This window comes from Aquarana catesbeiana, linkage group LG11, assembly GCF_042186555.1.
Source record: "Aquarana catesbeiana isolate 2022-GZ linkage group LG11, ASM4218655v1, whole genome shotgun sequence".
NCBI classification, from domain to species: domain Eukaryota; kingdom Metazoa; phylum Chordata; class Amphibia; order Anura; family Ranidae; genus Aquarana; species Aquarana catesbeiana.
In genome coordinates this window covers 44098575-44124046 of record NC_133334.1, presented here as the reverse complement: position 1 = coordinate 44124046, position 25472 = coordinate 44098575, and the positions used below count along the sequence as shown (strand labels likewise).

General features: G+C 42.9%; 2 protein-coding genes across 7 annotated transcripts in view; one reads left to right on the top strand and one right to left on the bottom strand.

Annotated features, from left to right (window-relative positions):
- ANO1 (anoctamin 1) overlaps positions 1-25472 on the top strand; it is a 292511-nt gene that overhangs the window by 221098 nt on the left and 45941 nt on the right. For all 6 annotated transcript variants that reach the window (XM_073604245.1, XM_073604241.1, XM_073604242.1 and 3 more), the window contains 3 exons: positions 7369-7433; positions 7530-7664; positions 10580-10740. In XM_073604245.1, the coding sequence (XP_073460346.1) occupies positions 7369-7433; positions 7530-7664; positions 10580-10740 (361 nt within the window). The remainder of the gene's footprint in view (positions 1-7368; positions 7434-7529; positions 7665-10579; positions 10741-25472) is intronic.
- LOC141112888 (uncharacterized) lies at positions 3222-7151 on the bottom strand. The gene is made up of 3 exons (XM_073605990.1): positions 7144-7151; positions 6127-7079; positions 3222-3304 (listed from the first exon to the last, which is right to left on the bottom strand). Exons 1-3 carry the CDS (start codon positions 7149-7151, stop codon positions 3222-3224), a joined length of 1044 nt encoding a protein of 347 aa, XP_073462091.1.

Sequence of the window (25472 nt, the reverse complement as noted above, 5' to 3'; positions counted from 1 at the left end):
AAAAAAAAAAAAAACAGATCTTTATCTTCGTACATAGGGACAGCCATTTTTGCTCAATACATATGCGGGTTTTGGTACTGGTTGTGCTTTTTTGATCTTATCACACTGCAAGTTTTACCATACCCAAGGGCAGCATTTTGTATCTATTACAAGAATTCCTTCTTTATTTTTTTGAGTTAAAAAAAAAAAAACTGTGATTTGGCAATGCTACAGTACATGTAACTTACTGACGTGACATTCAAATTTAATGGTAATAGAGGGGGATTTACCAGGAAATTAAATTCCAGATTCCAGTCCTGATATTATCAAGGGCAATCAGATTCTTTTCTTTAACCACTTGCTTACTGAGCACCTAAACCCCCTCCTGCCCAGACCAATTTTCAGCTTTTAGCGATGTCACTCTTTGAATGACAATTGCGCTGTCATACAACACTGTAGCCAAATTAAATTTTTATCATTTTTTTTCCCCACAAATAGAGCTTTCTTTTGGTGGTATTTGATCACCTCTGGGTTTTTTATTTTTTGTTAAAAAATAAAGACCAGATTTAAAAAAAAAAAAAAAAAAATCCAAAACCATTTTATATTTTGTTAATAAATTTTGCAAACAGGTAATTTTTCTCCTTCATTGATGTACGCTGATGAGGCTGCACTGATGGGCACCGATAGGCTGCACTGATGGGCACCGATAGGCTGCACTGATGGGCACCGATAGGCTGCACTGATGGGCACCGATAGGCTGCACTGATGGGCACCGATAGGCTGCACTGATGGGCACCGATAGGCTGCACTGATGGGCACCGATAGGCTGCACTGATGGGCTCCGATAGGCTGCACTGATGGGCTCCGATAGGCTGCACTGATGGGCTCCGATAGGCTGCACTGATGGGCTCCGATAGGCTGCACTGATGGGCTCCGATAGGCTGCACTGATGGGCTCCGATAGGCTGCACTGATGGGCTCCGATAGGCTGCACTGATGGGCTCCGATAGGCTGCACTGATGGGCTCCGATAGGCTGCACTGATGGGCTCCGATAGGCTGCACTGATGGGCTCCGATAGGCTGCACTGATGGGCTCCGATAGGCTGCACTGATGGGCTCCGATAGGCTGCACTGATAAGGCGACACTGATGAGCACTAATGGGTGGCACTGATAGCACTGTTGGGTGGCACTGATAGCACTGTTGGGTGGCAGTGATGGGTACTGGTAGGTGACACTGACGGGCAGCACTGCTAGGTGGCACTGATTGGCACCACTGGTGGGCATTGATAGGTGGCACTGATTTCTGGCACTTATGTACTCGTGGGCACTGATTCGTGGCACTGGCAGGCGGTACTGGTGGGCACATATGAGGCAGCTTTGCTCTTCCTCTTCAGACCGATGTCCCTTCAACACTACCCAGTGATCTGCTTTTTTTTTCTCCTCACGCTGTTAGCGTGAGAAGAAAAAAACAATTACTGATCTTCTGTTTACATCACGTGATCAGCAGTCATTTGCTGACAGCTGATCACGTGGTATGCGGTCGGGATCAACCCCTTACTCCGATCTGTGATCAGTCGAGTCCCATTAGATCCTATAGATCACAGCGCACCCCCTTCAGGGGTGTGTGGCGAGAATGCAAAGGGGAGGACGTCAATAGACGTACTCCCGACCAAGCAGATCCGCGCTGTAGCCGTCATTCGGCTATAGCGCAGATCTGAAGGGGTTTTAAAGAACATACACTTTTTTTGAACAGCATGAGCTGTGTATGGTCTTAAAACGTTTAATTTTAGACAAATCTTTTTTAGTTTTGAATAGAAATGGGAGAGGTCAGAATCTCTGTCTGGCTTTTTTACTGCTTATCTGCCCCAGTGACAAAATTGCCACTAGGATGCAGTGGCGGCCCATCCTTACGGGGTGCACGGGTGCCGCCCCTTAATCTACATGCAGGGCGCCGGACGCATGGATTTCAATGGGGTTTATTTTTTTGAAGCACATGATTAGAGCCCGAGGATCTAATTGGCTTCAATAAAAGGGTGAGCACGGGGGGCAGAGCACTGCGCCCCGAGCCCACCCACTTGTGTGACAATAGCGAATTAATATTCGCTATTGTCTTCCTGATTTTCCTTCTGGCCAATCAGGATGCAGTTCATGAGACCCAATTGGCCAGGGAGTCTTAGGACTCCCAGCCAATCAGGTCTGTCAGGACCCACTTCCTGTTCAGCCTGGAGGAGAAGCAGTGGCCCCGGAGTGAGGACTCCATGTCTGCCTGATCTGCCTCCTTCCTAAGGTAAGGAGGCCTCTGATCACCGCTGCATTCCCATCTATCTCCTGCAGTGGGGGGGGAGCACCAGCCAACACTGCTAGGGTAGGAAGTCAGTAGAAATTCCTTTATCATGGACACAACAGAAATAATTTTTAGTACGGTGTAGAAATGCAAGAATGTACTTCCACGTTTTATGTTCTTGTTCCCTTTGGAGAGTTTACCTTATTTCCTGTTATAGTGACCACCTTGTCGCTAATACAAGATGCAAAGTAAAATCAGATATTGAGAGGGTAGGCAAGTTGGCATTGGATCCCCAGAAAGAGTCATCCGGTTCCTCAGAGTGGCGTGGAATGGACAGATCTTTAGGATCTGTTCGCACTGAGCCAGCAGTTCACACACACAGATGGGTATCTTAAAAGGAGAACACTTTATACTGAAACTGGAAAAAAAGAAAATAGGAGAGCCACACTCAAAAGGTCCTACTTTCAATTCCAATAATATAAACCTGACCAAGTTATTTTTTTTTAGGATGTCCATAGTACAGACTAAAAAATGTGATACAGGTTTTTGTTTTATGTAATAGTTACTTATCCTAACCCTTACCAAGAAGTCAGTGTGGGTGTGATGGGATTGATGGGAAAATTAAATACTGATACATTAGTGCTAATTAAATGGGTGTTTCCTGGCTGGCTCTGTCAGTGAACCAACAGGAGGTTTCTTGCAGATGTGGTTTATTGTTACACACCGGCCAACATCTATAGAGCTGTAATCGGCAACAGTGCGGTGTACTGCAGCTGTACAAGACCGAGCCAGTGTGACGAACAGTAAATGTCAGGTTACTTGTGCTAATCAATGCACACAGCTCTTACACCAATTGGAAATAGCGGAACTGCACCCTATACTTTGACTTTGATGATGACCCTGCCACTGTACTTCTGGCTGTCAGGATCCAGCTGTGTTTTGTTCCTTCAAATAGATTCTATAGCTGTGTAATGTTGGGAGGTAGTGAGCTGTTCTCAGCATTGCTGACTATTTTATTGTTCATTATGGCAGGTGTTTGAACTATTTCAATAAGGAATATTTAAACAGAACTCCAAATTTCTGATAAGTTTTGGCTTTTTTTTTTTAACAGAAATAAAGTTTGACATTTTAAAGTGTTTACGGAGTAGGGAATGGTTAAAGGATAGCTAAGCCAAAGAACAAAAATGCTATTTATTGCAGCTTGGATGTGGTAGCTGCAGTTTTCTTCTTTTTTTTTTTTTTTTTCTCAGGCTAAGCACATTTTCACTAAATACAATATATTACCAAAAGTATTGGGACACCTGCCTTTACACGCACATGAACTTTAATGGCATCCCAGTCTTAGTCTGTAGGGTCCAATATTGAGTTGGTCCACCCTTTGCAGCTATAACCGCTTCAACTCTTCTGGCTGTCCACAAGGTTTAGGAGTGTGTCTATGGGAATGTTTGACATTTCTTCCAGAAGCACATTTGTGAGGTCCCCAAAAAGTGTCAATTAGGTGTCCGATTTGTCCGCTGCAATGTCGCAGTCCCGCTATAAGTCGCTGATCACCACCATTACTACCATAATTTGAGACGCTATAACTTTTGCACAAACCAATCCATATACACATATTGGGATTTTGTTTACAAAAAATATGTAGCAGAATACATATTGGCCTAAATTGAAGATATAATTAGATTTTTTTTTTAAATTATTGGTAATGTTTTACAGCAAAAAGTAATAAATATTGTTTTTTTTTTTCAAAATTGTCAGCCTTTTTTTGTATATACAGGGTCACACAACGGCACAATTGTCAGTTAAAGTAACACAGTGCCGTATCGCAAAAAATGGCCTGGTCATGAAGGGGGGTAAACCTTCCTGAGCTGAAGTGGTTAATAGACATTTGAAAACCAAAATCTGTGATTTTTGTTCCACTCTAACCTCCACGTTCCATGAGGTCTTGAGAACAAAGTTTTGTCTACTCTTGTGCTGGTTGGACCCAAAGTTGTTTTAATTATGTACATCTATGACCTGCCATGAAAAAGAATGTACTGCATTGCATCTGCACTTAAAGTTTCCCCATTCCCTGTGCTAAGTCCCACAAATACCTATTGATCTTGCCAGTGAACGCCCTCTAATGCAGATTCATGTGATGGTGTGATAACGATACTGTACTGCTCCTGAATTCAGAGCAGAGTTGTCCCTTTCATGTAGGCTGTGTCTGTTTGCACCACAGCCGGATGAGACGATGGAGGGATCGTGGCTATCGGCATGATCACTGCTGATTTGTAAGCCTGTAGCTTGTCAGTCACACCACACTTAGACCCGCCCACTACTTTCTAGATTGTTAGCACTTCCAGTTGTAGCTGAAACCTTCCAACTGTGAGCTGCAGTGTCTAGGAGAGGGAGCGTGTGAGACACAAATGAGTGAGAATTTAGCTCAGTCAGGGAAGGTAAAGGGGGTGGGAAGTGTATTAAAAACCTCTGTGTCGACGCCCTTAAAGTGGTTGTAAACTCTCCCCCACAACTTTGTCCCATGTGACTCAGCATAAAAAAACTTAATGCACACTGCTTGTAGATATCTCCTTACTTGCATAGTATTGTTGTAATCCTTTTTGTTCTTTAGAATGATGTCACTGAGCATGCCCATATCTCCTATGGTTTACGGCACACTCTGTGTGCTTGTCTATCTATTATCAGGACTTCCTACAGCACAACGCTGAAATCCCAGGAGACTGCATAATCACTCGCTCCTACTACTCCTCATATGACCATGTGACATCACATGGAGTGGAAAAAAAGGCATCAGACAGCATTACTGCAGTCTTATCAGCTGAAGCTGATAAGACTGACATAGGCAAATACTAGATAATCGGCACAAGTAAATACTATGAAATAAAACAAGTCGGCTATGAGCAGGGAAACAGGGTTGCCATAGACACATTGGATTGAGAAGGAGGCTTGGTTAACAGTACAGGAAGTGCTCAATGTAAGGGCGGAAATACACTCTACTGTGGACTCAGAAAACAATACTTAAGATGGCGCTGCCTTACCCCTGGAAACAAGTTTTTTAAAGTTTCTTTAAACAGTAAGTAATATGCAATTTGGGCTGGATTACAGTGGCTATAGTTTGATAATTATTATAATGGACTAAATGAAAAGAAGCATCAGAGTGGGAGAATTTACTTCCTCTTTAAAGCTCTGTTGTAAAATATAAACTATACATGTTTGTTTTGTTTTTTTGTTTTTTTGTTTTATCTTCTACCCCATAGCACAGATGTACACCAGCATGACCACGAGAGATGCTCAAGTTTAGCTCTCGCTCTCTCTCGCTCTCTTTGGCTCTCGCTCTCTTTCGCTCTCTCTCTCTCCCTCTCTCTCTCCCTCTCTCTCTCTCTCTCTCGCGCTCTCTCTTGCGCTCTCGCGCTCTCTCGCTCTCTCGCTCTTTTACTCTTTCGCTCTCGCTCTTTCGCTCGCTCTCTCTCTCTTTCGCTCTCGCTCTTTCGCTCGCTCTCTCTTTCGCTCGCTCTCTCTTTCGCTCGCTCTTTCGCTCTTTCTCTCTTTCGCTCTTTCTCTCTTTCGATCTTTCTCTCTTTCGATCTTTCTCTCTTTCGCTCTCTCTTTCGCTCTCTCTTTCGCTCTCTCTTTCGCTCTCTCTTTCGCGCGCTCGCTCTCTTTTGCGCTCGCTCTCTCTCTTTTGCGCTCGCTCTCTCTCTTTCGCGCTCGCTCTCTCTTTCGCGCTCGCTCTCTCTCTTTCGCGCTCGCTCTCTCTCTTTCGCGCTCGCTCTCTCTCTTTCGCTCGCGCTCGCTCTCTCTCTCGCTCGCGCTCGCTCTCTCTCGCGCTCGCTCTCTTTCGCTCGCGCTCGCTCTCTTTCGCTCGCGCTCTCTCTCTTTCGCTCGCGCTCTCTCTTTCGCGCTCTCTCTTTCGCGCTCTCTCTTTCGCGCTCTCTCTCTTTCGCGCTCTCTCTTTCGCGCTCTCTCTTTCGCGCTCTCTCTTTCGCGCTCTCTCTCTTTCGCGCTCTCTCTCTTTCGCGCTCTCTTTCGCTCTCTCTCTCTTTCTCGCTCGCTCTCTCGCTCGCTCTCTCGCTCGCTCTCTCTCTTTTGCTCTCTCTCTTTTGCTCTCTCTCTTTTGCTCTCTCTCTTTTGCTCTCTCTCTTTTGCTCTCTCTCTTTTGCTCTCTCTCTCTTTCGCTCTCTCTCTCTTTCGCTCTCTCTCTCTTTCGCTCTCTCTCTCTTTCGCTCTCTCGCTCTTTCGCTCTCTCGCTCTCTCGCTCTCTCTTTCGCTCTCTCGCTCTCTCTTTCGCTCTCTCGCTCTCTCGCTCTCTCTTTCGCTCTCTCTTTCGCTCTCTCTTTCGCTCTCTCTTTCGCTCTCTCTTTCGCTCTCTCTTTCGCTCTCTCGCACTCTCTCTTTCGCTCTCTCGCACTCTTTCTCTCCCTTTCTCGCACTCTTTCTCTCCCTTTCTCGCACTCTTTCTCTCCCTTTCTCGCACTCTTTCTCTCCCTTTCTCGCACTCTTTCTCTCCCTTTCTCGCACTCTTTCTCTCCCTTTCTCGCACTCTTTCTCTCTTGCTCTTTTTCGCACTCTTTCTCTCTTGCTCTTTTTCGCACTCTTTCTCTCTTGCTCTTTTTCGCACTCTTTCTCTTTTTCTTTCTCTCGCGCTCTTTCTTTCTCTCGCGCTCTCTCTCGTGCTCTCTCGCGCTCTTTTTCTCCTGGACTCTTTTGGGACACTCCTCTCCCTCTATTTCTTTCCTTTCCCTGCCTCTTCTTCTTTGCTCCCTGTTGATTTTTTAACAAATGACTACCATTCACTTTCTTTTTCTTCTCTTTTGACCCTCTAATCTGACAAGCCTACATACTGATTCCCTTCGAAATATGCTTGTTATAGTTTTGGATTATACGATTGCATATCCTAGCCCTAGCTAGTTTTGGGGCCAACATATCTATGGCATAACTCTGAAAGGTGAATATACACCTTGTACTGTTTTACCTTTTTTTTTTTTTTTTTTTTTTCATGCAAAATAAAAATATATATTTACCTCTAAAAAACCTCTGTGATGCCCTCCTTAGCAGTAATGACTAAATTTTCAAAAATATGTCAAATCCTAATTAATGTTATATTTTAGCTGCTTTGTGATGAGTGGGCCAGTTATGGAGTATTCTACAAATATCAGCCCATTGACCTGGTCAGGTGAGTCATCGAAAAGTAGTTTTGTTCTTTAGATTTGATTTTTATTAACATATTGAAAAGAACCGTTTAATTTTAAGCTATTCTTTTTGATATCAGGAAATATTTTGGAGAGAAGATTGCCCTGTATTTTGCCTGGCTGGGAGTATACACCCAAATGCTTATTCCAGCATCCATTGTCGGTATCATCGTGTTCCTCTATGGCTGTGCTACTGTAGACCAGGACATCCCAAGGTATGGTGTTGCAATGTGAAGTCCTTTTCAACAATTAAGCTAGTATATCTGACAACTTGTGTACAAAAAAAAAAATCTGGCTCAATACTGTATATCACAATCAGAAATAAATATGGGGGGTGGGATGAGGCATTAGGTGTGACTGAAATAATTAGTTGCCAGGATGTCTTAGTTGTCTTTATAACCCTCCTTTCTGTTAGTAGCAACATATCTAAATGATGTCTTATTATCAGTATAATAACTTAAAGTGGTTGTAAACCTCAGACATGAAATATGAACAAAGCATATCCCTCCATAGTGTGTACTTGTCTCCGTTAAAGCCGAGTTCCACTCGTTTGCAAGTTTTATTAAAAGTCAGCAGCTACAAAAAGTGTAGCTGCTGACTTTTAATAAACAGCCACTCACCTGTCCCACGCTCCAGCAATGCGGCCGCCCAAAGCCCATCACTCCTCTCCCCCGCTCTCTGCGGCGCCAGCATTGTATGTATGGGCACCCGGCTATGATAGCTTGTGGCTTCACAGCTGGGTGCGCACTGTGAATGCGTGAGTCGCGCTGTGCTCTCTTGGTGGCCAGACAATCTTCTGGGACCAGTGACGAGTGCCAGAAGATTGCAGAGAGGATGGGGGCGATGAGTAGTCGCCTAGGCAACGAGAACAGGAAGTGGGAGCTGGGTACCTGTCAAAACTAGGTACCCCCTCCCCCCAAAAAAAATTACATGCCAAATGTGGCATGTAAGAGGGCGAGGAGTGCTTAAAGTGGAAGTTCCACTTTTGGGTGGAACTCCGCTTTACGAGCAGGAAGTGTCACTTTCGTCTGCTGCCACGTTCCTCTGCTATCAGCATGAATCACTTCTGACCAGTTTTCTGACACCAAAAAAGGTGACGAGAGGGATCTCCAGCTGATCTGTGAGCTGTGTGGAGGGGGGTGTGTCCCTTCTCTCCAATCAGCTCTCAGAGCTCTCCTCACTGAGCTCTGCAGAGTGTATTTTCAGCTCCCCCCCCCCTTTTTTTTTTTTAAACTCTCACACAAGCTTTAAAAAAACTGGACTTTGAATGGATGTAGAGAAGACTGCAGATAAACAGGTACAACTTATGGATATGTTTCATCTCTGTGTATCACCTGAGGTCAGTCATTTCACTGGTTTGCAACCACTTTAATCATAACATACATAAATACAACAAAAACCATACACTAAACGTTTAAGGCTGAGGCTTGCCATACATGGTTTATTTGTCTCGCTCAGCCCCACTGGCTTAACGTGAGAAATCAGTCAATTCCCCAATCGATGCTAAACAGTGTGGATGGAGGAATCTCCACTGCCAGCTGTTGTATTCAGCAAGGCTATCAAACATTTACCCTATGTTCACACCTATGCATTTTTTAGTGCATTTTGCAGAAACTCACTACAGTCCATTTAACATGGTTTCCTATGGTGCTAGTTCATATTTATGCGTTTTGTGACTGGTGCGTTTTTGAAAAGGGTCGGGGAATTTTTTTCCCGCGATTTGCGGCTAATAGATTTCAATGGAGCTGCAGTAGAACTGCAAGTGGTGCGTTTGTGATGCAATTTTTGATGTGTTTTGCGGTTCTTATTTTACCACTGTATATAGCTGGTTGCTAACCAGGGGGCCGGGAAGCGGTCGCCACGTTCTTGGCAACCAATGAGTTATCAGCTGTCAGTGGGTTTCCCCGCTGAAAGCTGAATGTAAAAAACAAAAATGCCGGGAAAAAAATTTGTGAAAAAAACCCTTCGGGTCTGGTATGGATTCGGAGGGGACCCCCACGCCAAAGTTTAAAAAAAATCACCAAACGAGACCCTTATTCGAGCATGCCGCCCAGCAGGTCAGGAAAGGATGGGGACAAGCGAGCGCCCCCCCCCCGAACCATACCAGTCCGCATGCCCTCAACATGGGGGAGCCCCCAACCCAAAGCACCCTGCCCCATGTTGATGAGGACAAAGGCCTCTTCTCAACAACCCTTTCTGGTGGTTGTTGGGGTCTGCGGGCGGGGGGCTTACCGAAATGTGAATGGATATCGGGTACATCAAATTTTTGGCTGAATTCAGACCTGAAACAGATCAGAACACGCACAGGACTCCTGTGCAATTTGCACTGGATCCGCTCTGGAGATATGTGAATCAGCTCCATAGGGAGCCGGTCACAATATCCTGACATGCGAATTGGATGCGGAAAAAGCAGCTTCCAAATCGCACTGGTGTGAACCAAGCCTAAAACTCAACAATCCATTTGGCTGTGGAGAGGTCATCAATGGCGCAAGGTATCAGCAGCAGGGAGAAAGCAGCAGACCAGGGGTTAATAGCTGGCAGTCAGCAGTGTAACAGCAAGAGACAGGGCACCAAAATAGTCTGTGTGTAGGGGGAGAACGGTGGCATCTATGGCCGCATACAGGGTTTAGCAGCTGTCCTATAGCCAGGTTGATGTCGGGAGTGGGCGGGCATAACGTGTTTCAGGGGCCCCAACCCCTTTGTCAAATGTATTTCCATTAGTTCTGCATTAACCAAGCAGATAACAGACGGATAACAGGAAAAACATCCTGTGCTGAAATGCCCATTCATAAAAATAAACCCATCAGAGACCACCCAACTGGAGACACAGCTTTAAGCCCCCCCTTCAATAATTCCAATAGCAAACGTATTTTCCATTATGACAAGTAGAGGCTAGACTTGTCTGACAAATCACAAACTCCTTCAGTACACTGAACAGAACTGACAAGGTTGTGCCCCTGTGTACAATTTAGAGATGAGCATATATGAGTCCCAGCAGCGTATGGAAGTTTCTTTACGTCTGACAGTCATTTGTTTATAATAATTATATTCTAAATTGAACCTGACTGAGATCCTTAATCCTTTTGTGTAAACTGTGTTTGTTCTGACTTTTCCATCTTCATTATCCTAGCTTAGAAATGTGTGACCAACGAAATAACATCACCATGTGCCCCCTATGTGACAAGACATGTAACTACTGGAAGATCAGCTCTGCCTGCGCTACAGCTCGAGCCAGCCATCTCTTCGACAACCCAGCTACTGTCTTCTTCTCAGTCTTCATGGCCTTGTGGGGTAGGACCAATTGTTTTCTTAGCTGCCTCCTCTATCCTAGACAATATAGTATAATCTTATGTACTATTGCTTTCTAAACTTCACTGTACATTTTGAGTCAAATTAGGTTTTTATTAAGGTAAGGCATATGTGGGCAGCACGGTGGCTAAGCAGCATTAGGGTCATCGGTTCAAATCCCAAACACAGCACCACCTGCTTGGAGTTTGCATGTTCTCCCTTTGCCGGCTTGGGTTTCCTCTGGGTACACCAGTTTCCTTCCACTCTCCAAAGACAAGGTGATAGGTTAATTGGCTACTTTCAAAACTGGCCCTAGTATGTGTATGCATGCTTGTGAATTAGGGACCTTAGATTGTAAGCTCCTTGAGGGCAGGAACTAATGTGAATATACAATATACTGTATGTGTAAAGCGTTGCATAAATTGACGGCGCTATATAATAATCTGTAATAAATATACCATTTTACAGAAAGGCATAATATTGTGTATAACATTATGTTGGGTTGGTTTGGTTAGTTCAGGAAATTATCTGATGTAATGGCTTGAGGTGGGTCAAGGTTCCAAGTCAAGTGTTCTATTTAGGAGACTACAACATTCTGTAGGACTTTAGAACTTTGGGTGATCTCAGCGCATTTTATTCAAGTTTTGTTTTCTGAATTGTAGTAATAGGAAGGTTGGACACTTGGGGTAAGCAGCCGCACTAATAGTTTTCATTTTAACTTTGGAGAATATATCTGTGCCCACCTGCAGTGTGGAGGAGTGCTGTTATTGCAGCCATCTTTTAAAGGGAAGGGGCGCTGATAGGTCCTACTGTGCAGTGGAGGAGACAAGGTGGTGCTATTACATACAGTGCATTCTGTTATGTTACAGCCATATTCCAAAATTTGATTAAATGCATTATTTTCTTCAAAATTCTATAAACAATACCCCATTCATTTGTTTGAAACCTTTTCAAATTTATTAAAAATAAAAAATGAGAAAAATCCTGTGTACATAAGTATTTAGAGCCTTTCTTCAATACTTTTGTTGAAGCACCTTTGGCACCGATTACAGCCTCAAGTCCCCCCCCCCCCAGGAAGAGTCCTGGTGGTTCCAAACTTCTTCCATTTACGGATAATGGAGGTCACTGTGCTCATTGGGACCTTCAATGCTGCAGAAATTTTTCTGTACCCTTCCCTAGATCTGTGCCTCGATCAATCTTGTCTCTGAGGTCTACAGACAATTCCTTGGACTTCATGGCCTAGTTTGTGCTCTGACATGCACTGTTTACTGTGGGACCTTACATAGACAGGTGTGTGCCTTTCCAAAACATGTCCAATCAACTAAATTTACCATAGGTGGACTCCAATTAAGTTGTAGAAACATCTCAAGGGTGATCAGTGGAAACAGGATGCACCTAAGCTCAATTTTGAGTGTCATGGCAAAGGCTGTGAATACTTATGTACATGTGATTTTTTTTTTTTTTTTTTTTAGTTTTTTTATTTTTTGCAAAGATTTTAGGTTGAATATATTTTTATTATTAATTGCAGCGTATAGGAAAAAAGTTGTGGGTACAGAATAAAAAAGAAAGGAGAGATGAAAGTGAAGTGTAACCTTCCACAAAAACATACAAAATCAAGACAATAAGGAGGGCCCTTCAGAGGCCTCAAGTTACAATAAGCCACAACATACATACAGTGGGGACGGAAAGTATTCATACCCCCTTAAATTTTGCACTCTTTGTTAAATTGCAGCCATTTGCTAAAATCATTTAAGTTCACTTTTTTCCCTCATTAATGTACACACAGCACCACATATTGACAGAAAAACACAGAATTGTTGACATTTTTGCAGAGTTATTAAAAAAGAAAAACTGAAATATCACATGGTCCTAAGTATTCAGTCCCTTTGCTGTGACACTCATATATTTAACTCAGGTGCTGTCCATTTCTTCTGATCATCCTTGAGATGGTTCTACACCTTCATTTGAGTCCAGCTGTGTTTGATTATACTGATTGGACTTGATTAGGAAAGCCATACGCTTGTCTATATAAGAACTTACAGCTCACAGTGCATGTCAGAGCAAATGAGAATCATGAGGTCAAAGGAACTGCCTGAAGAGCTCAGAGACAGAATTGTGGCAAGGCACAGGTCTGGCCAAGGTTACAAAAAAATGTCTGCTGCACATAAGGTTCCTAAGAGCACAGTGGCCTCCATAATCCTTAAATGGAAGACGTTTGGGACGACCAGAACCCTTCCTAGAGCTGGCCATCCGACCAAACTGAGCTATCGGGGGAGAAGAGCCTTGGTGAGAGAGGTAAAGAAGAACCCAAAGATCACTGTGGCTGAGCTCCAGAGATGCAGTCGGGAGATGGGAGAAAGTTGTAGAAATTCAACCATCACTGCAGCCCTCCACCAGCCGGGGCTTTATGGCAGAGTGGCCCAACGGAAGCCTCTCCTCAGTGCAAGACACATGAAAGCCCGCATGGAGTTTGCTAAAAAACACCTGAAAGACTCCAAGATGGTGAGAAATAAATAAGATTCTCTGGTCTGATGAGACCAAGATAGAACTTTTTGGCCTTAATTCTAAGCGTTATGTGTGGAGAAAACCAGGCACTGCTCATCACCTGTCTAATACAGTCCCAACAGTGAAGCATGGTGGTGGCAGCATCATGCTGTGGGGGTGTTTTTCAGCTGCAGGGACAGGAGAACTGGTTGCAATCGAGGGAAAGATGAATGCAGCCAAGTACAGGGATATCCTGGACGAAAACCTTCTCCAGAATGCTCAGGAGTGGACCTCAGACTGGGCCATAGGTTTACCTTCCAACAAGACAATGACTCTAAGCACACAGCTAAAATAACAAAGGAGTGGCTTCACAACAACTCCGTGACTGTTCTTGAATGGCCCAGCCAGAGCCCTGACTTAAACCCAATTGAGCATCTCTGGAGAGACCTAAAAATGGCTGTCCACCAACGTTTACCATCCAACCTGACAGAACTGGAGAGGATCTGCAAGGAGGAATGGCAGAGGATCCCCAAATCCAGGTGTGAAAAACTTGTATCTTTCCCAAAAAGACTCATGGCTGTATTAGATCAAAAGGGTGCTTCTACTAAATACTGAGCAAAGGGTCTGAATACTTAGGACCATGTGATATTTCAGTTTTTCTTTTTTAATAAATCTGCAAAAATGTCAACAATTCTGTGTTTTTCTGTCAATATGGGGTGCTGTGTGTACATTAATGAGGAAAAAAATGAACTGAAATGATTTTAGCAAATGGCTGCAATATAACAGTGAAAAATTTAAGGGGGTCTGAATACTTTCCGTCCCCTCTGTATATTGAGCATATTATCAATAAGAATAGGAGAGTAAAGGAAAGGAGATATATAAAGGAGTAGTAGAAGAGAGAAAGGAAAGAAGAGTTACGTGACTAGGGGGGACACGATGCTAACCACAGACAAAAAAGTAATACAGTCCTTCTGAAGGGTCCAAGTGAAAAATAAGAGGCATAGGTTGGAGGGAAGGGGGAGGTATTGGGGAAGTATCCTGATTCAGTTACGAGGAAAGTCTGCCTCCTAGTTTACCTGAAGTCGGGTAGTGAAACCACAAATTATGTTTTTCCCATGCGTCTAATTGCCCAACTTGCTTCTCCTCCATGAGCATGTTATCATTTGATTAAATCAACCCATAAATTCAGAGGTGGTAAAGTATTGGATTTCCAGAACCTGGAAATAAAATGTCGTGCAGCAGATAAAAAAAATCTAGTGCCACGTACACGTGACCGTTTTTGTCGTCGGAATGAACTCTGACATTTTTTTCGACGGAGTTCCGCTGAAACGGACTTGCCTACACACGATCACACCAAAGTCCCATCGTTTAGAATGTGATGACGTACGACGGGACTAGAAAAAGGACGTTCAATAGCCAGTAGCCAATAGCTGCCCTTGCGTCGTTTTTGGTCGGTAGGAATTGCATACAGACGAACGGTTTTTCCGATAGGAATTGATTCCGTCGGAAAGATTTAAAACATGTTCTATTTCTAGGTCCGTCAGAATTTTCGAAAAGTCCGATGAAGCACACACACGATCGGAATGTCCGATGGAATGATTCCGTTGGACCTTTTCTGCCTGAAAGTCCGGTCGTGTGTACGCGGCATAAGAAAAGATTTTTGAGCTTTGGGTGGGCCTGGCAAAATGCATAGTAGGGCGATCTTAGGGGAAGGGATTAGAGACTCATCATAGATTTCATTGCAGATATTAAATATCTGCTTCCACAAGGGGCGGATTCTGCTACAATACCACCATATGTGCAGATAACTTCCCTTTGTCCTGCAACAGCACCGACAAACATCAGAAGCTTCTGGAAAAATCTTTGTAATTGAAACCGGATCTCTGTACCACCTTGAGAGCAATTTGAAATTCATCTCTTGCACATAACAGGAAATAAAGGATTTGTGTGTGAACAAAAATGAAGTTTGCCACTCCTCCGAGGTGATCTCAACCCCCAAATCCCTGGACCATAATCTAGTGTAAGTGGGGAGCACACAGTGTGTATGATATATCTATATCTATATATCTATATATATATATCTATCTCTATCAATCAGTGACAGTGTATGGCGAGGTGTCTGAGTGAGAGCGCACAGACCCTCAAAAGTCGTCAAGGGCCTATGGACCTGTCCCGAGGCATGTAGAGTCTTGCAATATTTAGGAAATTTGTTAACCAATTCATCTGTGAAATTTGCAAAGATTTTAAACAAACTTTATTCACGTTTTCATTATGGGGTAATGTTTGTAGAATTTTGAGGAAAATAATTAATTTAATCAATTTTGGAATGAGGCTGTAACATAACAAAATTAGGAAAAAGTGAAGCACTGTGAATACTTTCCGGATGCACTGTATATCCCCTGGAAGCATGGGTGCTCAACCTGTGGCCCCCAAGCTGCTGCAGAACTAAAAGTCCTATGAGGCATTGCAAGCCGCAGACTGTTACAAGCATGACTCCCAAAGGCATGATGGGACTTGTAGTTCTGCAAAACCTGGAGGGCTACAGGTTAAGCACCCATGCCTTAAAGAGAAAAGGCTCAGTATGGATCTATGGTAACTAGGTCCCACTGTTTAAGGTGAAAGTCCATTTTTTTTATAAATTGGGAAAGGAACACTGAGTAGTGTCAGTGCCAGATTTTTAAGGGGGCAAAAGAGGCAATTGCCCCGGGCCCCAGACTCCCTTTATAAAAAATTTAACTATTATAAAACTAGTTTTAATATTAAAAAAAAATTACAAAGCGTGTGTCAGGATACGCAACAGTTAAATCTGACTTCAGAAGCAAAGAAATGAATGAGGGCTTCTGGCAGATCTTTTACATTTCAATTTCTTACTGGTCGAGATGTTTGTTTTAAATGACTGTCGCAGAATTTCATTGCCTTGCTTATGAGAAACAAGTGGGTGGGACAAGGGAAAAGTTACAAAAAAGTTGGAAAGTGCCAGGCAACAGATCCGACCCCATCATGCGGGAGTATAATTAGTGACCATGTAGGTAGCCTCCTCACATAGAGTTAACTGTGACAGGACAGTCTTGCTGGCTGAGAGAAGTGGGACTACAATTGTATCATACTTACATTCTCATGCAGAAATGTCATGTTATATTTAGAATGTGTTTGTGTTTTCCGGCTGTTTTGTAAAATCCTATTGAGGCTGTAACTGTTCTCTGAACTTGTCTCCAGCAGCCATCTTGGGGAAGCGTCATCTTTTCTCGAGATTTTGCCTACCATTTTCTGTTAGCTTTGATATAAAAGAGAGCCTAGCCACCATTTTGGGAGACGTGTGTGGAATTGATGAGGGAAAGATACACTGCTTGTGAGGGAAAGCTAGGCCTTACTCAGGGAGATTGTTCCAGCCTGCAGGGACAGAACAGGGATCCTCAGGAGTCCTGCCTATCAGCACTACTGCTGTGATTGTGATAGAAGATCATCTGAGACAGTGTATCATCCTGTTAAATAATCTCTGCTGCATCGATGGAACCTGCTTATGGACATCAGCCTTGTATACCACTGATGTGCCTGAAGAGAGGAATAGTAACTACAGTGCCAGTTTACAGGGCTGCATTCTGTATCTTTGGTGAATGGACTGTGACTCTGTGCTTTATATGCGAACAAGAGAACTGTTTACTCCACTTTTGTAAATATCATTTTCCATTGCTGCTTATCCGGCAATTAAAGTTACTTAACAATACCACGCAGTGTGTTTCCCTCTATAATACAGCCACGCTAATTCCCTTGCTTACAACCAGCATCAATTTATCGCAGTGAGAGACATGATAGAGAAGCTCACTCCCCCGCTTGACCCTTAATAGGTCAAGGGGCGAATCCAACACTCAACGAATAGGGTAAAACTTTGTTAGCAAGTTTTTCCCCAAATTACGAGATTGGTCAAATTCGGGACAGGCATGACCCTGGATCGAAATTCAGCCAGAATTAGATGGCAAAGTGTCCTTAGAAAACTTGTAGCACTGCTCAAAGCCCCGGTATTCAATGCTGCCCCGCCAGATCTGAGAAAGACTCGCTCTAGTGTGAAATGCGTTGTGTAGAGCTTGTTACATGACGTCATGCCGCTACAGCGGAGAGACGGATGACAGTGTTAGATGTGAGCGTTGGTGGTTTACTTTTATCTCATCTTACTATGTTTTAACTGCTTACCTTTGCTATAGAACAAATAAATACTATACTATATGGTACCCTTCTATTTACCACCTATGGCGTTTGGCGGATTTTAACCTGAGTGTTGCCCTCTGGAGGATCTTCAAAGGAGAGTAAAAAAAGGGCTATTCCAGATTGATGCCTGTGGTTTCCATCCACATAATGTTTATTACTGCACAGTCACCTGGCAGCATTTACAGCGGTAAATTGCATGTGGGTGGAGGCTGGTGATTGGTGGTTACAACTTTTCACTTTGAGTGGCACTAGATGCACAGGTGTTGTGTTTTTATAGCTGATTTGTAGCAATTTCCATTATATGGTCTTCTTGCTTTTTGATACAGCCAGATTTCCAGTTTAAGTTTTTTTTTTTTAAGTTTGGCACATACCAGAAGAGATCTGAGCTGTTTTCCGCCAATATAGAAAGCATGAGAGGCCGCTCTGCGACCCAATGTTTAAAGCGCATCTTCAGTAATTTTTTTCAACTTTCCATCTAGTAAATCTTCTGCCCTTGTTGTTTTAACTTTGGATAGTACATTTTTTTTTCTGCCAGTAAATATCTTATACAGCGCACTTCCCGATTCTTGGCTAGTAAAAGGCCTAGGCTTATGACATCATGCACAGCGCGCTCTCTATCTCACACTCTCTCCCTCTCCCTCTCTCTCTCTCTCTCTCACGCTCCCTCTCTCTCTCTCTCTCTCTCACGCTCTCTCTCTCTCTCTCTCTCTCACTCTCTCTCTCTCTCTCACTCTCTCTCTCACTCTCTCTCTCACTCTCACTCACTCTCTCACTCTCTCTCTCACTCTCATGAGAGTTTGCTAGGAAGGGAGGGGGGGATGAGTCATAAGAGGGCCAATGAGGGCTACAGAGCTGGGTGTGTGTCTGTGTAAATCCAGGAAGTGAACAGACAGCAGCTTCAGCTGCCCACGGTTAAAATGGCTGCAGCCAGACTCAGTGGAGGTAGATTTCTGCAGCAAAATGCAAAATAATATGCAAAGTGGTTGTAGGAAAGCTACAGAATGGCAAAGATGTTTTTATTACAAATTATGTGAGCAGACTGCAGTTCCTCTTTAAGAATATGTGAATGGCCTCAGCCAGCGCTGCTCTGCCAGCCACGCCCCCCTGATGCCTTTTGCCCTGCCCACCAGGGCTTAGTCATAGGTCTTTCAACTAAGCCTCAGTGGGTGGAGCGCAACATGTTTTCAGGCAAGCAAGTGTGAAAATTGGCATGTGCAATAATGAGCTTGTTCATGGTTGGAAATGCTTCCTACTGCACCATGCAATAGTCTCTAAGTGCTGGGACCTCACCTGAGCATCACCCCGTGCTTTCAAATCAGGGATGGGATCGGGCCATTTACTGATACACCAAGTGCGGGGAATTATTTTTCAATGTTGGTAACCATTGACAACTTTACCTATATACTTATATGTTTTGGTGAACAGCATTATAGCCAAGAACTGTAGAGAATGCATTAGTAAGAACCGGCAACATGACGTATGGGTGACTTTTTGGTGCCCTGGCCAGCCCTGCTCCTCTACCCTGCAGCTTTGCAGAAATCTGGCCCCATCTGACTGGCTAGAATTATTAGTCGTTAGCGTTCCTATGGCTTGCTGACAGAAGAACACTTTATACCTTGCATGAAACTTCAACCTACAGAGAGATGCATGCTTTTATCATTTCTGGATTATATCATTTTGGGACAGGGCCATTTATTAAGTAATTAGCTGAAGAAAAAAAAAGGTTGTCTTCATCTGAGAAAACATCCCAGCTGCTCTGACTTCCGATCACAGTCTGTTTCTCATGTTCTGAAATCTCTATCTCTTTCCAGGACACTGTCCAGGGAGTATTCTACTGCTCTCTCCACTTGTCTTCTGTCCCTCCAGGATTTGGTTTGGTGTTCTTATTTTGGCTTTCGTAGCTTTATTTATATTTTTTTTCTTTTAATGTGCACGATGAGGATGAAAAAGGCACATCTGTTAGTGTTTAGTTCAGGGAACCTCCAAGGATCACGGCCTCCCTATGGAATAACCTTTATAACAATTACAGTGTTTGCCATATGCTGAAGTGTTGTTCCCAGACAGACATTTTTGCTATACTTCCTCTGAGAATTTGCTGTGCATGGTAATCCAAAATGGTGTGTATGCATGCATATATGTCTGTGTGTGTATAGATGCACAAGTTGCTTTGGCATAGGGTGGCTAACAGGGTGCAAGGACTTTACCAACATATAATGTCGAGCTGTACTTTCCTCCTTGGTACTATCCACAATGTTATATACAGTGATGTGCTATACCTTATTAAAAAGTGTCAAATTACCAACACAATAAAAAAAGGTGAATATCATATGCCAAAAGTGTTAAAAAAGGTGGGCAAAGTCCATGCAATCATGGTATTCCAGGCAGGTGGTATTCATAAATTCCTTGGTACTGTGGGTTCTTTAATTCGCAAATCTGTGAGATGGTATCTCAATACAGTATATCCGTGCCGTTGTGCTCAATATTAATCCCCTATGTCACCACACTCGTGGTCTCTACCCCCCCCCCCCCCCCCTCCCATTCTCCTCACCTCAGAGCTTGTGACCTAACAATTAAGTTTTGTCAAAATACGCAGGTGAACCTCTCCTGGGTTCAATCAGTAAACCTCAATCATGGAACCTCCACGCTGCTGTTTTAATCCTCTGAATTTTATCTCCATCAATGGAGTCCGTGGGTTACATGTAAGCAAACAAGCTCCAGATGTGCTTATATCTTTAAAGACTGCAAGTTTATTAAAATACAAATGGGTACTCACACTTTCCTGGTGCTTCCAGCCCACCAGGCCACAACAGGCTAAGAATGTGCAAGGATTGCTGTGTTTTTGTGTATACAAGTAATATACATTGACAGTGATGGGCACACTGATCAGGCTGCACTGCTGGGGGCACGCTGGTGAGGCCGCAGTCCTGAGCACTGATCAGGCTGCATTTGATGGGCACTGATCAGGCTGCATTTGATGGGCACTGATCAGGCTGCATTTGATGGGCACTGAGGAGTGAGCAGCCCGGGGCATAGGCCCCACTTTGCACAATCATACCGGTGGCCTGAGGACATTGTGTGTATGTATGTATGTATGTGTGTGTGTGTGTGTGTGTGTGTGTGTGTGTGTGTGTGTGTATGTATGTGTGTATATATATATATATATATATATATATATACACACACACACATATATACACACACTTTTTTATTTTTGAGGTTGGGGCGGTATTCTTGGATGAGTTCCCCCACACGTTTTTTCCCAGGACTTGACACCTGTATATCTGTGTCTATACAGTGTTGCTTTAGTTATAAAGTAGGAGCTGGTATGTCAGAAGGGAAATTGGGCCAAATCTACACACTGTTAAGTCCGTACTACCAGTAGCCTGAAACAAAAGTATTGGGCAACTCATGTCATGTCTGAGTGCCATAAGGACCTTGTCACACTAGCAAATGTGTAACAAAGATTTGTATCCGCTTACATCACTCTGCTTATTTGCACTAGATATTTGTAGCTGGCAACAGAGTTGCTTTTGTAGCTGAGTTCGATATGCAGCTACAAAACACTGGTGTGCCATATTCACTAGCAGACAGTTGCATTCGATAACCAGATTGGCTACAGAAAGTGGTAGCTCTGTATCTAGCTAAAATACTGCAAAAAATTAGTTGTCCAGTGACAGAACTCCAGATTGCTGAAATCGCTGTAACGCAGACCTTTTTATTGGCTGGAACACAATTTTTCTAGTAACAGAATAGAATGGAGCAGTCAGGAGTATGTAAAAGCTGTGCTGTACATTCTATTTCCAAACCATCCAATACTGGGTGTTGTGCTGAACTTTGCCTATTTGACATCACCAGATTTTGTATGCTGGGCTGTATATTTTGTGTTCCACACAATCCCATAATGTATACTGGGCTTTACATCCCCTCTTCTGCTCTATTCCATTCCAATTGCTATACATATCCTGTTGCACCTTTGCCTATTCTATATATTCCTTATTCTGCACTGCCAGATTTTGTGGCTTGGGCTGTACAATACTTTTTAGAACCCATTCTGCATACTCTACTGTATACTGTATATTCCCTATTCCACATGACCTTGTTCTGTACATTTCCTATACCATGATGCCCTATTCTGTGCACTGCTTGTTGGAATAATATTCTGGCCAAAATGAGAATCACAATTTTTTTGCTTAGAATAAAAAGATCACGATTCTCGCGATGTAAAATCTTTCACATTATACAAAAAAATTGGGCTAACTTTACTGGTTTAGTTTTTTTTTTTTTTTTTTTTTTTATTCATTAAAGTAATTTTTTCCCAAAAAAATGCATTTGAAAGACCGCTGTGCAAATACAGTGTGACATAAAATATTGCAACCACCATTTTATTCTATAGGGTCTCTACTAAAAAAAAAAAATTATATATATATATATATATATATATATATATATATATATATATATATATATATATATATATATATATATATATATGTTTCGGGGTTCTAAGTAATTTTCTAGCAAAAAAAAATATTTGAACTTGAAACCAACAAATGTCAGAAAAAGGTTTAGTGTTTAAGTGGTTAAACTTTCCTCATTTACACACGAAGTCTATTCCTTTGACAAATTGTTACAATGTTTATACTTGGTGCCACTGCTAAAGAATGTTGTGATTCTTAGCAGACTGCCCATTTTTTTTCTTCCTTTCTTTTGACGGCTGTGGCTTCAGAAGAGCAGAGAGAATTCTTTTTTTTTTTTTTTTTTTTAACAAGAAAGCAGAGAGAATTCTTTGCATAGAAAGAACCCTGAAACATTTTTGTCAAGATCGCAACGGGGGAAAAAATTGCGATAACCATTCCTGACGATTAATCGTGCAGCTAGTTTGTATCTTGGTAGGGCCTATGTGTAGCCTGGGCTTTCTATGAAAGGACCAGTTGGGCCCCTTTCACACTGCCAAGACTTGATTGAAGCTGCGATTTTTGCGGCCGCAATTTTGACCTTGGAATTGTAATGCCTGTGTAAACTTGAGGTCTATGGACCTCAACTCGCATCAAAGTTGGACCAAAGTAGTGCAGGGACTACTTTTGAAGGCGGAGCGTCTTGAAGTCGCAATGATATGAATGGCACTCATTGGAAGTCATGGGGTATGACTTGTCGTGCAATTTTGCAGTCCCGAGTCGCAGGACAAATCACACAAGTGTGAAAGGGGCCTTAGTATTTTTTCACACGCTATAGGTTCCCAGTAATCTCATGGTCTTTAAAATTAGGTTAAAAGGTTTAGTCCAGCAAATGGGTAAGCACCAAGCAGGCTTCTCTCCCATGGATAAATGTGGGAGATCTCCTGTCTTATAAAGAAAATAAGGCTAAACTAAAGGTGGCCATACCCTAGTAGAGCTATGATGGAACGTTCTTAAAAACAATTATACCAAAATTCTCATCGGTACATTCAATGACATGACGAATGTCATTTTATAGGACTTCAAAATTTTGGTTTGCTTTTAACATTCAATTTTGAAATGAATGTAATTTTCCCAAATGAAAACCACATCTATTCTTTGCACAACTGCATCCACTCAGATTTGTTGGGTAAAAAAAATTTCCATCCTGTTCCTTCGAATTTTCTCATCACTGTGGTTGAAAATGAACATTGATTTGACACCACTAACCATTTGAAAGCCGAACAAAATGTTCTTGAAACATTTTCCAACTAAATTTTTCTGGTATCTGGCCAGCTATAGACAAAGGATAGTGGCTGATTCTGAAGACGAATTTTGACGTGAACGTGTATAGTCAGTCATTGTAGCTAGTTGCATGTGCAGGAGACACCATGGCGGAACAATTGAGACCCATCCATGTTGATCAATTCTTCAGTCAGACTGGGGATGTCTGCTGAAGCCACAGACTGTCCATAGAAATATGATTTCACCTTTTAAGTCTGACCATAATGGGCCAGATCAGGTGACTGTCTCTTGTCTGTAGGTCTCCTAATTTGATGGTGATGAAGTAAAGGCCAATGCCAAGTATAGAGGTTCTTGGAAACTGCAAATTATGAGGAGACTGGTTGAAAATGAGGTCCTGTGGACTTGATTATGTACAAAATCTCCATAGCAAACTATCTGTAACACATGGATGTGTGTGTAGTAGAAGAGGGAAGGTTGATGAATGTCAAATTAAAACGATAAAACTGAACCTTAGGAAATTAAGGCAAAGCAGTGTATATAAAGATGGACAATGATTTTCCTTTAAAGTTCTAATTGTTCCGTAGGAGTTAACATGCACAGAGAACGAAGTCTCCACATTCAAGGAAACTGAGACACTTTAACAAAACATTAATTATGTGTGGATTAGTTACTTTTAGAACTTGTCCAGCATCTTGTAGGGAGCCGCAAAGTTAAATAAATCCAGCTATGTTTGAATACAGATGTGTCACCAGCTTGAAGGATGGAGCTGGAAGTTGTACATTTCCTGAACTAATTTAGCCTCTTGTGTACTTATGAACCATTGCACTCAAGAGCCTGGGCTCTGCTGGTGACAACTGAATTTGTACTTCCAGAGAGCAGATCTCCAGCCTGTACCTGCCAAGTACAAACATAACAGTGCTTATTTCAAGAGTCTTACATAACCTTGTATTGGATTTATTATGGGAGATCGGCTGTTTGCCTCTGCCTTTCTACACTGTGTGCTAAAAGCAATAATTTAGGGAATGGACTTGAAACTAAATCTAGCTGTAGCAAACACCTTTAAACTAGGCAGAAAGATATACAGTATGTATAGCAAAACTAAAAAAAAAAAAAAAAATGAAAAAAGTAAGCGTGATTTGGCTGTGTAAACTATCCATCATATCATGGAGTAGTTTGTGTCTCTGAAATGTGTGACGTGGGTGTGTAGCAGAATCCTAATGCTATGCGTGTTAGAGAAATCTCTAGTGTATGAGTAAGCTGTTCAAGTGTCACCTCAGGGTGCTTCCCGATAACATGACATGTTCCCAGAGGAAATATTCTGATGTAATCTCATCGGTAAGATGAGATGGTGTATTTGTGTGTTTAGTATGTGTCATACAGTATATGTTAAAACTGGCCATATGACTCGGTTCTTTCAGTCAGCCAGTGGGCTGATCAAAAGAAAACTGAATGGATTCCACCATCCACACAAGCAGGGCAGCCATCAGAAATTTTAGGGCCCCTCACACAGCTTTAGGCCAGGGCCCGCCCACTGGTTGTCCCACCGAATCCGCCCACAGGCCATCCCACCGAGTCCTTCGGTCCATCCACTTTTATTTTAACACTCTTACGCCTTTGGAGACTGGAGGGATGGATGGTGCTGGGTGTGGGTTGCGATGCATTGTGGAGACTGGAGGGATGGATGGTGCTGGGTGTGGGTTGCGATGCATTGTGGAGACTGGAGGGATGGATGGTGCTGGGTGTGGGTTGCGATGCATTGTGGAGACTGGAGGGATGGATGGTGCTGGGTGTGGGTTGCGATGCATTGTGGAGACTGGAGGGATGGATGGTGCTGGGTGTGGGTTGCGATGCATTGTGGAGACTGGAGGGATGGATGGTGCTGGGTGTGGGTTGCGATGCATTGTGGAGACTGGAGGGATGGATGGTGCTGGGCGCTGGTGGCAATGTGTTGTGGAGACTGGAGGGATGGTGCTACAATACAGTTAACTGATTTAATCTGCATTTGTTCACTGTGGCTATTGAATAAAATTAAGACATTTTAAGAGCAACAACCGGAGTGTGGATCATTTTTTTTCTATATTACTCTACTCAGCCAGCGACTGTGGTTCGAGCACCTGGGAGTTCTGCTATTTATGTGGTGTATGGGTAGTAGCACTAACTTTTTTGTTTATAATCAGGAGGAGTGTCTCGGATGGCATAGACATTTGCGGACATCGCTGGAGAGAGAAGGGGCTCAGGTAAGTAATTAGGGGGTGCTGGGGGGGGGGGCTGCTACACACAAGGTTTTTTTTTTATCTTAATGCATAGAATGCATTAAGATAAAACAAAAACTTCTGCCTTTACAACTCCTTTAATTACCGCCTGCATCTT

Bases quoted from the DNA above. Each gene is read 5' to 3' on its own strand.
- LOC141112888 (XM_073605990.1), bottom strand. The intron at 3,305-6,126 runs GCGAGCGAAAGA...TTATTGAAATAG, and splicing joins GCGAGCGAAAGAGAGAGAGC to TTCAAACACCTGCCATAATG.